At 46.2% G+C, this 14734-nt stretch overlaps 1 protein-coding gene and 1 non-coding gene across 2 annotated transcripts; both read right to left on the bottom strand.

Moving 5' to 3' along the window:
- Positions 1-1518: 1518 nt before the first annotated feature.
- trnan-guu lies at positions 1519-1592 on the bottom strand. Its single transcript has one exon. It is a non-coding gene; the product is annotated as a tRNA-Asn (tRNA).
- A 2127-nt stretch (positions 1593-3719) lies between these two features.
- On the bottom strand, positions 3720-10495 carry zeb2a (zinc finger E-box binding homeobox 2a; the record flags this gene model as incomplete). Its single annotated transcript, XM_046054815.1, is given in 3 exon segments — positions 3720-4764; positions 7763-7943; positions 10036-10495. Coding segments are annotated over 3 exon segments (1270 nt in total), but the record flags the coding sequence as incomplete, so codon positions are not given.
- Positions 10496-14734: the final 4239 nt, after the last annotated feature.

Genomic DNA, 14734 nt, shown 5'->3' with positions numbered 1-14734 from the left:
GTTAGCTCTGTTAGCTCTGTTAACTGTTAGCTCCGTTAGCTCTGTTAGCTGTTAGCTCTGTTAACTGTTAGCTCCGTTAGCTCTGTTAGCTGTTAGCTCTGTTAGCTCCGTTAGGTCCGTTAGCTGTTAGCTCCGTTAGCTCTGTTAGCCAAACACACAGCAGAACTGCTGTTCACCGGCTGTTAGCAGCTAGCAGCTAACTAGCTCTGCGCCTCCAGCTAAAAACAACCCCGGTCTCCCGGTCTCACAGCCGCTGACAGCCTCCGGCAGCAGCACCGGAGCACAGCACCGGCTGTTTCCAGAAGGAACCCGGTAAACTGTGTCCACAGCGGGGCACAAACAGCGGACCGAGTCCCCTCACGTGGACGGTTCATTCAACAGCAGCGGACACTCACCTCTGACTGCATCTGCACGGCGCCAACTGACGGCCCACGTACAGTCCACTGCGTCATCACGTCGCCTTTGGAGCCGCCCCCAGGTGAGCCTCTCAGCTTTGGCTGGTTCATCTAGAACTTTGTGGAAAAGAGACATTATATTTTTTTTATTAAAGATTGATAGTGATTGTGAAAGAATATATTTTTAACTCTTTATTATATATGGAACATTTTAGTGCAAATGGTTTAAGAAGAAATGACATTTAGCACATTTTAAGATATAAACTAAACATTACATTGAAATTGGTTTGAAGAATAGTAAAGCAATCAAAACAGTTAAAATATGTAAAGATTTAAATAAAATAATCTTTGTTAAATGACCGGCCCTTTGCTCATTGTTTTACAGTATACATGGTGATTACTAAAGTTAAAGCTAAGTTTTGTGGCAAGGACAATTATCCTCCTCCCACTGCCTCTCCACAGGGGGGCCCCAAGGCTCAGTGCTTGGGCCCCTTCTCTTCTCAATTTACACCACCTCACTGGGGCCGATCATTCGCTCGCACAGCTTCTCTTACCACTGCTACGCAGACGACACGCAACTCTACCTATCCTTCCCGCCAGGCGATCCCACCGTCTCGGATCACGGACTATCAGACATATCTTCATGGATGAAGGCTCGCCACCTTCAACTAAACCTGAACTCTTGGTCAAGCAATCTATCCACCATAACATCACACTACAACTTGACTCCTCAACCATCACTCCAACCTGGTGAGAAACTTGGTGTCATGATTGATGACCAGCTGTCCTTTTCAGACCATGTTACTGCTGTTCTCTGTACAACATAAGGAAAATCAGGCCCTACCTCACTCAGTACGCCACCCAGCTTCTGGTACAGGCCGTGGTTCTCTCTCTGCCCTCCTAGCAGGTCTTCCAGCTTGTGCGGTGAAACCCTTACTAATGGTTCAGAACGCAGCAGCGCGTCTAGTTTTTGATCAGCCCTAAAGGACTCACGTCACTCCGTTACTCAGTGACCTCCACTGGCTCCCCGTGGCCTCCAGAATCGTATAACTATAATAGTATGTATTGTCAGTTGTAGAGCTAAAGCTTAAACAGCTCGTACTTCCGAGGGCTAAAGATCAGTCGTCCCTGGGTGGGTTCAAACCACCATCCTCTCAGTTAACAGCTGAGCACGCTAGCCAATTGCGCCACAGAGACAACCTGAACTCTATTTCCAACCTGAACCCTCAAATCAAGTCTTAACCCTCAAACAGCCCTTTAAACTTGTGGGTCCAACAACACGGTCTCATCCCAACTATGCGTCACATATGGACGCTTGGTCAGAGCACGTTTTAACGCCGTGGGTACCCTTGAGCGTCATTTTGCGATGTGTAGGGCTCCGTGGTCAAATTAGCAAGAATAAAAAAACAACGTCCGGTTCGACTTTCAAAATAAAAGTCCTTGTTAACGCTGCAAAACAATGCAATCTGGTTGAACAAATCAACAAAAGATTATAGTTTGTGCGTTGCGTACATCATTTAACTTAAATAAAAACATTAAGTGTTGACTTTTTGCACACCGGTCTCCTGGCTGAAAGTCTGGTGTCTGGCCCACCGTCCAACCCAAACACCTCCTCGCTCTGACTTTTCTGTTTAATATTCTTCACCTACCTTTAGTGTAGAATATTAAACCGCAGTGCGTCACAAGCGACAATGGGTCTTGACCATGTGTCCACATGTGACCAGCTGGCATAACAACATGTCGTTGTGGGGATGAAAAAGTTTAAAGGGTTGTTTGAGGGTTTGATACTCGGTTTTAAAGGTTCAGGTGAGAATCGGGGTTCAGGGGAGGCAGGTATCTGCGATGGTTAGGGGTTAGTGAAAGCACGATGTCTTCATGAAGACAAACGTGCTAATGAATGAAACTCAGGTACAAGAAGACACGGTTTTATTAAAATTTAATTTGGCTACATTTATTCGAGCATGGTCATCTCCAAGAGAAATTAAAAATTCATTAATACTTCAGACATTTCAGAAATTCCTTCATCATCATCATCATCATCATCATCGGTCCTTCGTCACCTCTTCAGTGGGATGAATAAAGTGGATTTTTTTAACTCTCAAAAATACAGTGTTTTCACAATAATCATCGTATCAAAAGTTCCCCAAATTTAGAATTTCCAGTAGTTTCAAAGGAAATAAAAACAAAAAGTTGAAATGTTCCAAATACCACAGACGCTCCAATCAATGACAGAATCATTTTACTAAAATATATCTATTTGTGAGGAACTCTAATACTGTACACTACCGTATGAAATAAATAAAATGAGGAAATATAAAATGAGTCACATAAATAAAATTGTAAATTCTCAAATAAAAACAAAACAAAAATTAAATTTGTGTTGGAAAATTCAACAAAAAACAAAAAAGTAATACTGACGAAAAAATACTGTCATGGAACAAAAAGAATAGAGAAAATTGCACAAACAAATGTAAACTAACAAACTATCTAAGCTAATACTGACGATCAGACCGGGTGAAGCAGGACAGGTGAGGCTGTACAGGGATGGCACAGGTGAAAGGTTTGCATATAAGGCTTTCTCTGGAGACAAGAGTCAACACACACACAGAAAAAGGCCCTGTCCTCTTTTATTTTGTCTTTTTAAAATGGAGCCCTTTCATATTAACGCTCCTTCCTCTCTCCCCTTTAAGACTCACACCGACATTTTATTTTGAAAATCACACAGGTTTAAATGTTCCTTCACATAAAGAAATAAAAACATCAGGAGGCCCAAAGTCGTGTGGTTAGTCTGCGAGAAGAAGAAACCAGGATGCAAATAATAAAAAAACGTCACAGTAAAAGAGACAAAACACAACAATAACACTGACAGGAAGTGACCGAGTGTTCGAGGCTGCTTTCCCTCTTTTAGTTTTTTTTTTTTTTAATTCATTTTCTTTTATTTTGTAGTGATTCGGGGAGTCGAGTGCAATTTCCTGATGTGGGGTTTTCGAACACAGCGAGACACAGGAAGTTAAGAACATCATCATAGCACCACACAGCTTTTAGGCCTTTATAATAATACTGTACAATTAAAAACAGCTTCATTATAATGATTCTTCTTCTTCTTATAATTATTATTATTATTATTACTTCTTCTTCTTTTGTCTTTTATTTTTTGCATAATGTGGATTCTTAAACAATCCCACCAGCTTCATGACGCACCGTCATCGTGTTGCATCTCCGGTTCGGGACTGGACCGAAACTATTTGGGACGTGGAGAGAAGCTTTTTAACCCCCCCCCCCCCCCACTGTGTTATTAATACTGTCTTTGGACCCCCCCCCCAATAGAGTTCAACTGAGTTTGTTTGCATGAGTTTCATTAAGAACGAGCTTTTCAGCGACTTCACCGAGCGAAGCACCAGGTGTCACGGTGACTTTCAGAAGAAGAGACTTTTCCTTTTTCTAAAGTTAAAAGTCCAAATAAACCTGCACAAAATGTTTTTTCTTTACATATAAAAGCCAAACAGATCCGGATGAATCGAAGGTCCCGGCTGCCGTTCAGCTTCCTGCTGTGAGTCTTTCCGATCACGAGTTGGTCCTTTGAGCTGAACGTGGATCCTGATGTCGGGGTGTTGGGACGGGACGTGTAAGACATTTAAAATAAAACAGGGGTAAAATAAAACAACGGTCTCTTATAAAAGCCCCCCCCCTTCTTTCCAGCCCTGATAACTTGTGCACAGTCCTTCAGAGTTCCTTCTGGATCAGTCCTCCTGGTCCGACTTGCCGTCTGTCTTCCCTTCTCCTGAACTCTCGTCCATCAGCTGCGTCGCGTCTTTGCCCTCGCCGTCCCTCCTCGACTCCATCTGGCTCCTGCTGTCGCCCTGCTCCTCCTCCTCCTCCTCCTCTTCCTCCTCTTCTTCTTCCCTGAAACTTGCCTCCTGTCCGTCTGTCACGTCCTCGTACGTCTTGTTGTCCGCTTCCCTCTCCTCCAGTCCTCCGCCTCCTCCCTCGCTGCCGTCCCTCAAGATCGTACCGCCGCCGCCGTCCTCCTGCTGGTCCTCGGGGTCCGAGTACCCGAGCGGCCCCAGCCCCTGCAGGTAGGCCCTCCTCATCAGCAGCTCGGTGGGCTCCAGGCCCCCGACCGCCACGCCTCCTCCTCCTCCCTTATCCCTGGCCTCCCTCTCGGCCGCCTCGCGCTCCTCCGCCTCCCTCTTGCAGTAGGAGTAGCGGTGGTTCATGTGCTGCGAGTACGAGCCCGAGTGCGAGAAGCGCTTCCCGCACTTGTCGCACTGGTAAGGTTTCTCCCCGGAGTGCAGGCGCGAGTGCTCGATGAGATGGTGTTTGTGTTTGAAGGCCTTCTTGCAGATCTGACACTGGTGAGGACGTTTCCCTGCGGAGACACAACAAACAGGAAGAGAAGAAGAGTCAGCACGCCGTCACAACGCCAGCTGCTGCAACACCATCAGGACGAGTTAGCTTCATCCTTTCATCGTTCCTGGGTTCATTTAGTTTTGGCCTGTTGGACGAGGATCGATCCATTAAAGGAGACACCGAGTCGATGTTTAACGCGACCAAAGCTCTGAATAATGACGTTAACGTGATCAAACCTCAGATTTCCCACGGCCCCGAACGCTTTTCTCTACTCTCGCCTCCAGTTTTCTATATGTGGTCATTAGACCGTCCTCATGGCCGCCGCCACGCTCAGTCGGTCTGCTCGGCAACACGTCGCCAAGAAAGAGCTTTTTCTGTTGCGAAGGAAAATGAAGCTTGTTTGGTTTTCCTAACAGCAGCCTGGTTCGCTTCAGGGTCTTGGCCAATCAGAAGACAGCGGGCTTTTAGCGGGGGAGGGGCCTTAAAGAGACAGGAGCGCCTCCAGTTTGTTTCAGACAGAGGCTGAAATGAAGGGCCCGGACAAGAGAGAAGATGTTTTCTTTAAACTTTGAATCGTGTTTAAATTCATTGATCCGGACAAACTGAGACATTTTACTGACTGAAGGATCATAACCAGGAATAATTACGAGATTTCACTTTTCCTCGTTAAAATCTGTCTCTCGCAATCACGAGTTCTGCGTCATAATTACAGAAAGCTTTCACTAAAGACAATATATTTAATATCTAACAGCGGTGACCCGTCCGTCAGACAGCAGCTGCCAGAGGGAATAATTAATCTGAGGGTCCGGGACGCTCTGCAGGTGGTGCTTTGATGTTTTGGCTAAAATCTGTTTGATATATGAAAGTTTGATATTAAAGTTCGATTCAGAAAATATAAATAAAGATTCTAATTTCAGAGACACAGAGAAGCATAATGACTCGCAGAGAGACAAAAGATTATTATATTAGAATCATTATAATTATTTCACGTTTGTCCAAAAAGAGATGGTTTTTGTGTTAAACCGACTCAGTCCAGCGTTTTGAATTTGCTGAAAATATCTGAGATGAAATTCTGACCCATAAATATCGTGTCTGTTTTACTTTCTATGAGTTGTTCAGATTAAATGTGTAAATTTTCAGTTTCACTCGATGATGAAAAAGACGTTTCATCCTGTAACATCAACAATAAAGTTATAAATAAGGTTTGAGTCAAAATCACATTCAGAAATCACAAAGGTGAAACCTGACAGGAAGTTTCAATCTTTTAAACTGAATGAACTCTCTCAGCTGATTGGCTGTTATTGTGTTGGAGGACACGTGATTGGTCTGTTTTCAGTTGTTTCAAATCTAAACACTCAAATCCTGATTTTAACTTTAACCCCGTCTCATGGAGCTCGTCTGAGCGGCGGCGAAACGAGACGCGACGCTCTGATGACATCACATCGCCAGATTTAAATCTGAGGAGGAGCAAGGACACGCACACACACACACACACACACACACTCACACACACACACACTCACACTCACACACACACACACACACTCACACACTCACACACACACACACACACTCACACACACACACACTCACACACACACACACTCACACTCACACACACACACACACTCACACACACACTCACACTCACACACACACACACACACACACACACACACACACACACACTCACACACTCACACTCACACACACACTCACACTCACACTCTCTCTCCTGGATTTACTACGACTCTGTAATTTGTTTTCTTGCTGCCAACCGACAGGCTGAACGGCGTCCAAACACACATCCCACGCACACATGCAGCAGGAACACGGCTTCGCCCGGCAGTGTCAACACACACACACGCACACACCACGCATGTACGTGCACAGCTCCTCACAAACACACATGCAGGCAGATCGTAGCCACAAATAGACGCCATAGCTGGCATTGCTTACTGCAACACACACACACACACACGCGCGCACAGTGCGGCAAAAATAAGCGAGACGGCGGATTCCTGCTCTGAGTGACGGGGGGGGGGCGGACGTGAACGAGGGATGATGCAACAGCGTGAAAGAGACGAAGGTAGAACAGGTCACAGCTCTTTAAAGAAGCGAGCTCAGGTAAGAGCCGAACCAAACTCAAGTGAAAAAAACACAGATTTTAGCTTTTTGATGAGCAGGTTCAGGCTGATTTTTGCCCACACGTTATATTTTAATGCATCAGAAAGTTCTGTTTCCTGGAAAGATCAGAACCGACCTCCAGGTAACGAAAAGTGAAAAACGTCTAAATGATCTGACATCAGAAACTTCATCTCCACGTAAATGTTTAACGCCTGCACACCGACTCCAGACGAATAAATGTGTGGTGTATGTGGCACTTATAAGATCATGTGTTTTAAAAACATGAGGACTGATCCACAAAAACACACAGATTCTAGTTTCTAAAGGTTTATGTTGATTTGTGTTAATAAAAAATAAGATCAAGATACATGCGGACACCCGGATGTGTGATGGTTTGGTAAATCGCCCGCTGTGTATGATGTTGAGTTAAGGGTTGACAGATAGTTCAGCTGCGAGATGTTTACTGGTGTTTTCATATCACAAACTGTTTGTTTCCAGTTCAGAAATGGAAGAAATGGACCATCTCTCTGCTGTAATTAATATTTCCTTTTGATCTTGGCGTTCACACACATGCACAAACAGCTACACATGCAAACATGCACACCTCCTCCTCCTCCTCCTCTCTACACATCGCAGTATATTTGGGGCGCTGAGTGTTTATGTAATCCCCTCCATATTAAGTGATCCCTACCCCCTGCTGAAAAGAAAGGAACATGTTAAAGGCCATGGTTTCAGAGAACAAAACAGAACGGCAGAGAAAAAGAAAAAGTGGGGGAGCTACGTGACTAAATAAATGTAAAAAGGAGAGAATGAAACATGAGATATGAAGGGAGGGGGCACAAAAGCATCGGGGGTGGGGTAAAAAAGAAGTGTCCAAACGTTATATATACCTGTGTGCTCATATTTGTGTCTTAGGAGGGAACTGGTCTTCTGGAATGTTTTGTCGCACAAGTCACACGCGTACATACCACTTTCAGTCTTCTTAATCTTCTTCCTGGAGAGCAGCGAGTCGCTGTCTGTCAGGTCGTCCAGGCCTGACAGATAGTCGGCCGTCCCGTCCAGCAGCTCCCCCTGAGACAGAACACAGATCGGTTTCAGTACGTCTGCTCACCACCACACCTGTCGGCCTCAGAGACACCTTCTGGTCCAAACCCCCCACCGCCTCTGTGATCCCAAGTCTGGACAGGGCTTAAAGGCCCGACCTGGGTAAGTCCCCTTCATCCAGGAGGGGGGGGTCATGTGGGGTGTTTACAGATAAAGGCAGCCAGACACCAGGTGAACCAGAGTTTGTGATTTATCACCAGGAGCAAAAAGGAAAGAACCCAAGTGACAGATCCAGCGATCCAGTCGTCACGTTCTCCTCCTCAGTAGGAGGAGTTATCGCCGAAATATAAATGTTCAAATGTCCTGTTGTTCTGAACATTTGACTGACTGCGGAGCAGCAGATGGGGGCACCCTGGTCTAACAGTTAACCCATCATGAACCACATCGTCCCAGATCTAGTACAGCAACAAAGGCCTGACGGATCCAGCAACTACTGAACTGTAGGGCTGCGCAGTAAAACTATAATTATAATATAAATTTCCTCAATAACAAAATAACAAATGTTCAATAAATGTTTGATTTAATTTACTTGAATCATGAACGATTCAGCACTTCATTTCTCTATTAAGATCTTTATTTTGTTGAGGAAAAATTATTTTATTATTGTGCAGATTTGTTGAAAACAGATTTTATCATAATAGTTCTGAACGTTCTGCCTCAGATTTGTGAAGTGATCCTCTGTTTGGCATCAAGTGTTTGTTCTGACCAGAAAGATTCACTCAGGAGCAAAAACAACACATATAGACGCAGAGTCGGAGCCCTGTAGGGTCACTTTTTAACTCTAAAGGTAGGTGCAGGATATTTCACAGAAAAGTCAGAATAAGGAGGTGGTTGAGGTGCACGGAGGGCCAGAAACTGGACTTTTGTAGTTATTTTAACCCAAACCATTATTTTTTTCCTAAACCTAACCAAACTGTGACGTTGCACAACGTGCCATTTCAGAATTGCGACATTTTGCTAAGTTAACAAGTATTTTCTCTAGTATCTACTCTTGCTAACTTGACTGCGTAGTCAAAACACATAAAAAAACCCACAACGCTGAAGGGTACCCAGCACGCTAAAAAGCGAAGAGCCAAGGGGTCTGACCAAGAGTCCATATGTGGCGAGGATGAGAATGTGTCGTCAAAAATCAGCCTTCAAAGTTGTTTTTATATATCGTGATAATTATCGATATCAAATTATATTAAATGTTTTATCATGATAGCATATTTGGCCATATTTCCGAGCCCCACTGAACTGTCATGCGCAGCAGAGTACAGGGCAGGTACACTTTTAATATTCTGACTTTATTCTCATTAAATTCTGCCTTTTGTCTGGACACGTCAGAGAACACAGATATGTGGGAGAGCTTCATATGCGTCCCCTCCAATGCTAAAACAAAGCCTACACCCCTGACAGACCTTTGTTGCATCTTCTTCCCCATCTTTTACCCAACTCATTTATTGTCATCTCTGTATGGTGTGATACGATCTAAAGCAGCAGAACAGCCACTACTGGACGTTAGGGTGAGATTGTTGTGTCACACACCTACTGTACATCGACGATGCCAAACCACTTCTCGTTGTGTAACTGTCCTTTCTCAGAAGTGAAGGAGGACGTGGCATGACGCCTCGACCACACAAGCCTTTGTTGCAGGCCCACACACCAGTCAAGCTATGCCATGTACTTCAGTTATCAAACTTTCTACAAACTACAAACTTTCATCAGATAGGCTGCTGCACGGGCACATCCCGGCTACTGTACCCTGACTACTGCTTCTTCAGTCTCTATGGTGCATTAAATGTTGAGATGAGGAAGGTGGTCAGGGGGAGTGGTTGGACTTCACTAGTGTCTTTTAACCGCGAGGACAAGAGACCAACAGATTTTATCTGCTAGAACTCGGGGGGTCCAAATATGTACCATGAAAGATCAGCAGGTATTCCTTCCAAACAAACACTCCACCCACAAGGGAAGGACTCACAACGCAACCGTATATGTACACTGTAGAAGGGCCTCATGTGTAATGCATAATATGATAATATATTCAGAGGGTAAAATCTAGATTGTTGGCTAGTTTTACCTGGAAACTGGATTTGCGTTGGTACTTTCTCCTCTGCTGCATTTCAGCAAATGTGGCCGCCCCGGTGGCGTAGGTGTAGGCCATGTGGGGCAGGAAGCTCATGGGGTCGAGGCCCGGGTAGGGCCTGAGGCCCGGGATGGTGGCCTGGGCAGACATAAAGGTGGGTGAAGGAAACGCCCCGTGAGGTGGTAGAGAGGTGTAGACGGGACCGCCGGTGAAGGGATTAATTCCAAAGATGGGACTGGTGCTTTTCTCCAGCTGGTGGACAGAGTTCCCTCCACCGTCAGAGCCCATGACCTCCTTCTTGACGTTGACCAGGTCTAAGGGCCCAGACGCCAATTCTCGTCCTTGCACCTCACCATTGCGCTCGATGATGAAACCGTTGGGTCTGGGTCGCTTCTCTCCCGCGGAGATAAGCTTCTGCGCCATGTGCTTGGGCAGCGACAGATCCAGTGGTATATCCCCATGGGCTTCCTCAGAAGCTAGGCTGTTCGGAGTGTAAGAGTTTTTGGAGGAAGTAGAGGAAAGGTTGAGGGGTGATGGGGTGTTGCTCCTCAAGTGGTCCAAGGGGTCTAGTGGTTTGTCCCCTGTTGTCTGCCTGTTGGCTGTAAACTGGTTGGCCTTTGTAAGTCTATGGGGGGCGTCACCATTAGTGAAGCTTCCGTGTAACTCTACACCAGGAAGCGACAGCGGTGACCGGCTCAAGCTGTGGTTGGCATCCGGTCCGCTGCGATCGTGAGGGGGTGACTTCTTCCTCAGACTGCCTCCGTGGTGGTTTTGGTTCTTCCACTGAGCAAACCACTCTTTGACAAACTCCTGAGGAAGGCCAACAGCAATTGAAATCTTGAGCAGTTCCTCTGAGTTGGGCTCAGTGTTCATGGCAAAGTAGGCCTTGAGCACTGACACGTGGTCCTTAAAGGGGTTGATGGGGCTGGTAGCCCGGTCGTTACTGGACAGCTCAGAGGGCATCGCCACCCTGCGTCCAACAAGACTGCTCTCAGCCGGCTGCAGGACGGCCTTGATCTCCTCGTTCATTTTGCACAGGTAGCGCTCGTGTTGATGCAGCGGGATGGGTCCGGGGAAGTTCTCCTTGCAGTACTGGCAGGAGAACGGCAGGAAGTGGTTCTGGCCATCGTGGGATTTCTCCTCAACGCTGAGATGAATTGAGTGATTTGGCTTCTCCTTCTTGACATCCACCTGCCTCTTGGAGTCGTCGATCAGACTCTTGGCCTCATTGACCTTCTCCAGCGTGTAGTCGATGATGCTCTTTGTGGGGCTGCCGTGGCCCAACACCTGGAAGCCGGCCTGGGCCAACCTCTGCTCCTCCATCTGGGCCCCCAGCTCCTTCATGTAGGCCCTGAGCTTGGAGATCTCTTCTGGGTTCCCGTCCATCTTTTGCCGGGACACCGTGTTGTCCACGATCTGAAGCACCCTCTGCACCTCACTCAGGTTGTTCCCAAGAGGCCCTGCGTAGCCCAGTAGGGGGAGGTCTAGCCCCATGCCTCCCAGATGTTGAAGGGGGCTGTGGGAGGAGCTGTGGATGCCCAGTGGGCTTCCGCCGCGGCCGTTGAGGTAGACCCCCGGGCCCCCAAACCCATGCTGAGAGGCCATCAGCAGTCGGTACTCGTTGAAGTCCATCGGTTCTGCTTTGATGTCGAGCTGGCCCTGCTGGTCTGGAGGGCCGAGCGGTCGGCCATTTTCCAGTTTGTGGCGGAGCTGGGCCAGAGCGGGGCTTCCAGGTGATGAGGTTGTAGAGTTGGGGGAGGAGCCGGGCTTGCTGTTGTTTCCGTTGCGTACTCGTCCGTTGACGGCGATCAGGCCGATGCATTTCTTGCTGCTGATGTGGGAGCTGTAGGAGCCGGAGTGGGAGAACCGCTTCTTACAGTTTGAGCACTCGTACGGCTTCTCGCCTGCAACACAACATGAAATATGGTTTATGGTTCGGTTCAAATAAATACTGTTTTACCATGTGGTTCAGCATGCAACCAGTGTGTGCGGGTGGTTTTTATTTGGTCCGGCCGTTTGACATTTACAGGTTCATTACAACTTGTTGGCTTTATATCATCTTTGCTTAAAATAGATGGTAGTGATTTATTTGCTGAAGTTTTGGATCATTCATCTGTGCTAAAGTGAAATAAATCCTAGCATCCTAGCGCTAGTATCATTATTATTAGTAAGCACTATCTGGACTCATTATGATTATATTTATCATCACACTTCTGTCATACTGTAAATACTGCCCATTTTCCACACTTATTTATATTGTTAGATTTATTTTTAGATTGTATATCTTTATATTCTATTTACCAACTTTATATTATTATTTCTATCCCTTTGATGAGCAATGTGAGCAACTGTGACTCAAGAAGTTCACTGGGAAACTGGGGACATGGTGGATGCTGGAGATTTGGGGACACTTGGGACGGTGTGGAAATGGGGACACTGGGGATGCTGGAGACATGGGGGCACGGGAGACATGGGGACGCTGGGGAAATGGGGACACTGTAAACATGAGGATGCTGGGGAAATGGGGACACTGGGGACGCTGGAGACATGGGGACACGGGAGACATGGGGATGCTGGGGAAATGGGGACACTGGGGATGTTGGAGACATGGGGACAGTGGGGGCACAGGAGACATGGGGACACTGGGGACACGGGAGACATGGGGATGCTGGAGACATGGGGACACTGGAGATATGGGGATACTGGAGACATGGGGACACTGGAGACATGGGGACACGGGAGACATGGGGATGCTGGGGAAATGGGGACACTGGGGATGTTGGAGACATGGGGACAGTGGGGGCACAGGAGACATAGGGACACGGGAGACATGGGGATGCTGGAGACATGGGGATGCTGGGGAAATGGGGACACTGGGGATGCTGGGGAAATGGGGACACTGGGGATGCTGGAGACATGGGGACACTGGAGATATGGGGAAGCTGGAGACATGGGGACACGGGAGACATGGGGATGCTGGGGAAATGGGGACACTGGAGATATGGGGAAGCTGGAGACATGGGGACACGGGAGACATGGGGATGCTGGAGACATGGGGACACGGGAGACATGGGGATGCTGGAGACACATCACTTTTTGAATTGGCCGTTGATCATTTGTGATTAAAAATGGAAAATTGTTTTTAACTAGCAAAAGAAAATGTTTTGAGAAAGACAAAAAGAAAACGTGATGCAGTTTAAATATAGAAGACAGCTGGCGTTGCAGGTGAGGATGAGATTCTGTTCCGTGTTCAGTCGACACTGTTAGTGATTATCTACTCTGACCCGTTACATTTCCTAAAATCCCGTCTAAAGGTTTTTAGCACGACGCTCCTCCTCCTCCTCGTATTAACACTGTTACTGAGGTGAAATGGCAAAATGTCATCACGCTGGATCTCTGGAGACCTAAAGCAAACTTTCAGTTTGTTTTTCCTAAATAGTTTCTGGTTTCCTAAAAATGTGGGCAGCTTTCAGGTCTGAGCCTCAGTCAGTAAATCTGACAACACGATCAATATTCAACGGGGTGGCTTCGAGAAGAATGACTTGGCATAAAGGTGTGAATCTGGAAAATACAGAGAAAGACCATTTATTGTCTCTTCCAAGAAAAGTTTCGGTTTGCTTCTATTTGTAGCTTTGATCTCCACACGATGAATCACTCAGAAGTGAAACAGGTCAACTGACTATTCAGAAAATGTCGTGAGTCATTCAGCCGAGAGTCGAACAGCAAGGTTATTAATTAGCAGGTCGTCAGTCAGACGGCGAGCCGGAGGCCGGGCGACTCACCGCTGTGAATGCGGAGATGCTCCTTCAGGTGATGTTTGTATTTGAAGGCTTTTCCACACTCGCTGCATTTAAACTTGCGGTTTCCAGCTCCTTCGTTCAGCAGTGGCGGCTGCAGACAGAGAGAGAAACAAACAGCAGAGTTATCATGTGATGGAGGACGAGTGGGAGTCGGCGAGCGCAGAGGGAAGCAGCCTGCGGAACAGACGGGGAATTTAATAGTATTTAGTGAAGCAGCTGTGATGGTGACAGGGAGATTCTGAGAAACAGCGTGGGCTGACTTTGTTCAGATGTAACAGTTTGTGGTGAAGGTGCATTCCCACCGTTTCAAATGCAAATAAAGACACAAACAAACACAAACAACCCGTCCCCCCCAGACTGATGCTGACAGAGAGCTGAAATCCTTCGTTCCACACAGGGAGGAAAACTCACCAGAGAGCTGCTGCTTATTGTTCTTTATACATCTTATATCTCCAACCTCTATTTTTGTTATTATTATTATTATTATTTTACAACCTGTATCTGCTGATCCATATTTATATATTTGTACATTTACTTGTTTATCAGAAAGAAGTGTTTTTGTCACAGTTGCTTAGTCAGTGTAATTAGGGAACAGAAAAATAATAGAAAGGTGAAGGAGAAAATATAGAATCTATGCATATATATATATATAAAATATGAAGACATGTATCTAAATATAATAACTCTAAATATGAAATCCAAAGCAGCGTGGGTGTGTACAGTATTTCCAGTATTAACAGAACTGTGGTGACGAACAGCAGCAGTTATTAAACCAGAGTACAGAGAACAGAGAATATTACACACTGAGTATTAAAACAGATAAAATTTGTTTTTACACTTGTTAAAGCCCTTTGTAAGTTGTTTGAAAAGTGCTCTATAAATAAAGATTATTA

This window comes from Micropterus dolomieu, linkage group LG07 (assembly GCF_021292245.1).
Source record: "Micropterus dolomieu isolate WLL.071019.BEF.003 ecotype Adirondacks linkage group LG07, ASM2129224v1, whole genome shotgun sequence".
Lineage (NCBI taxonomy): Eukaryota > Metazoa > Chordata > Actinopteri > Centrarchiformes > Centrarchidae > Micropterus > Micropterus dolomieu.
Note: the sequence above shows the minus strand (reverse complement) of the source record. Positions and strands in the feature narration are given on the sequence as shown.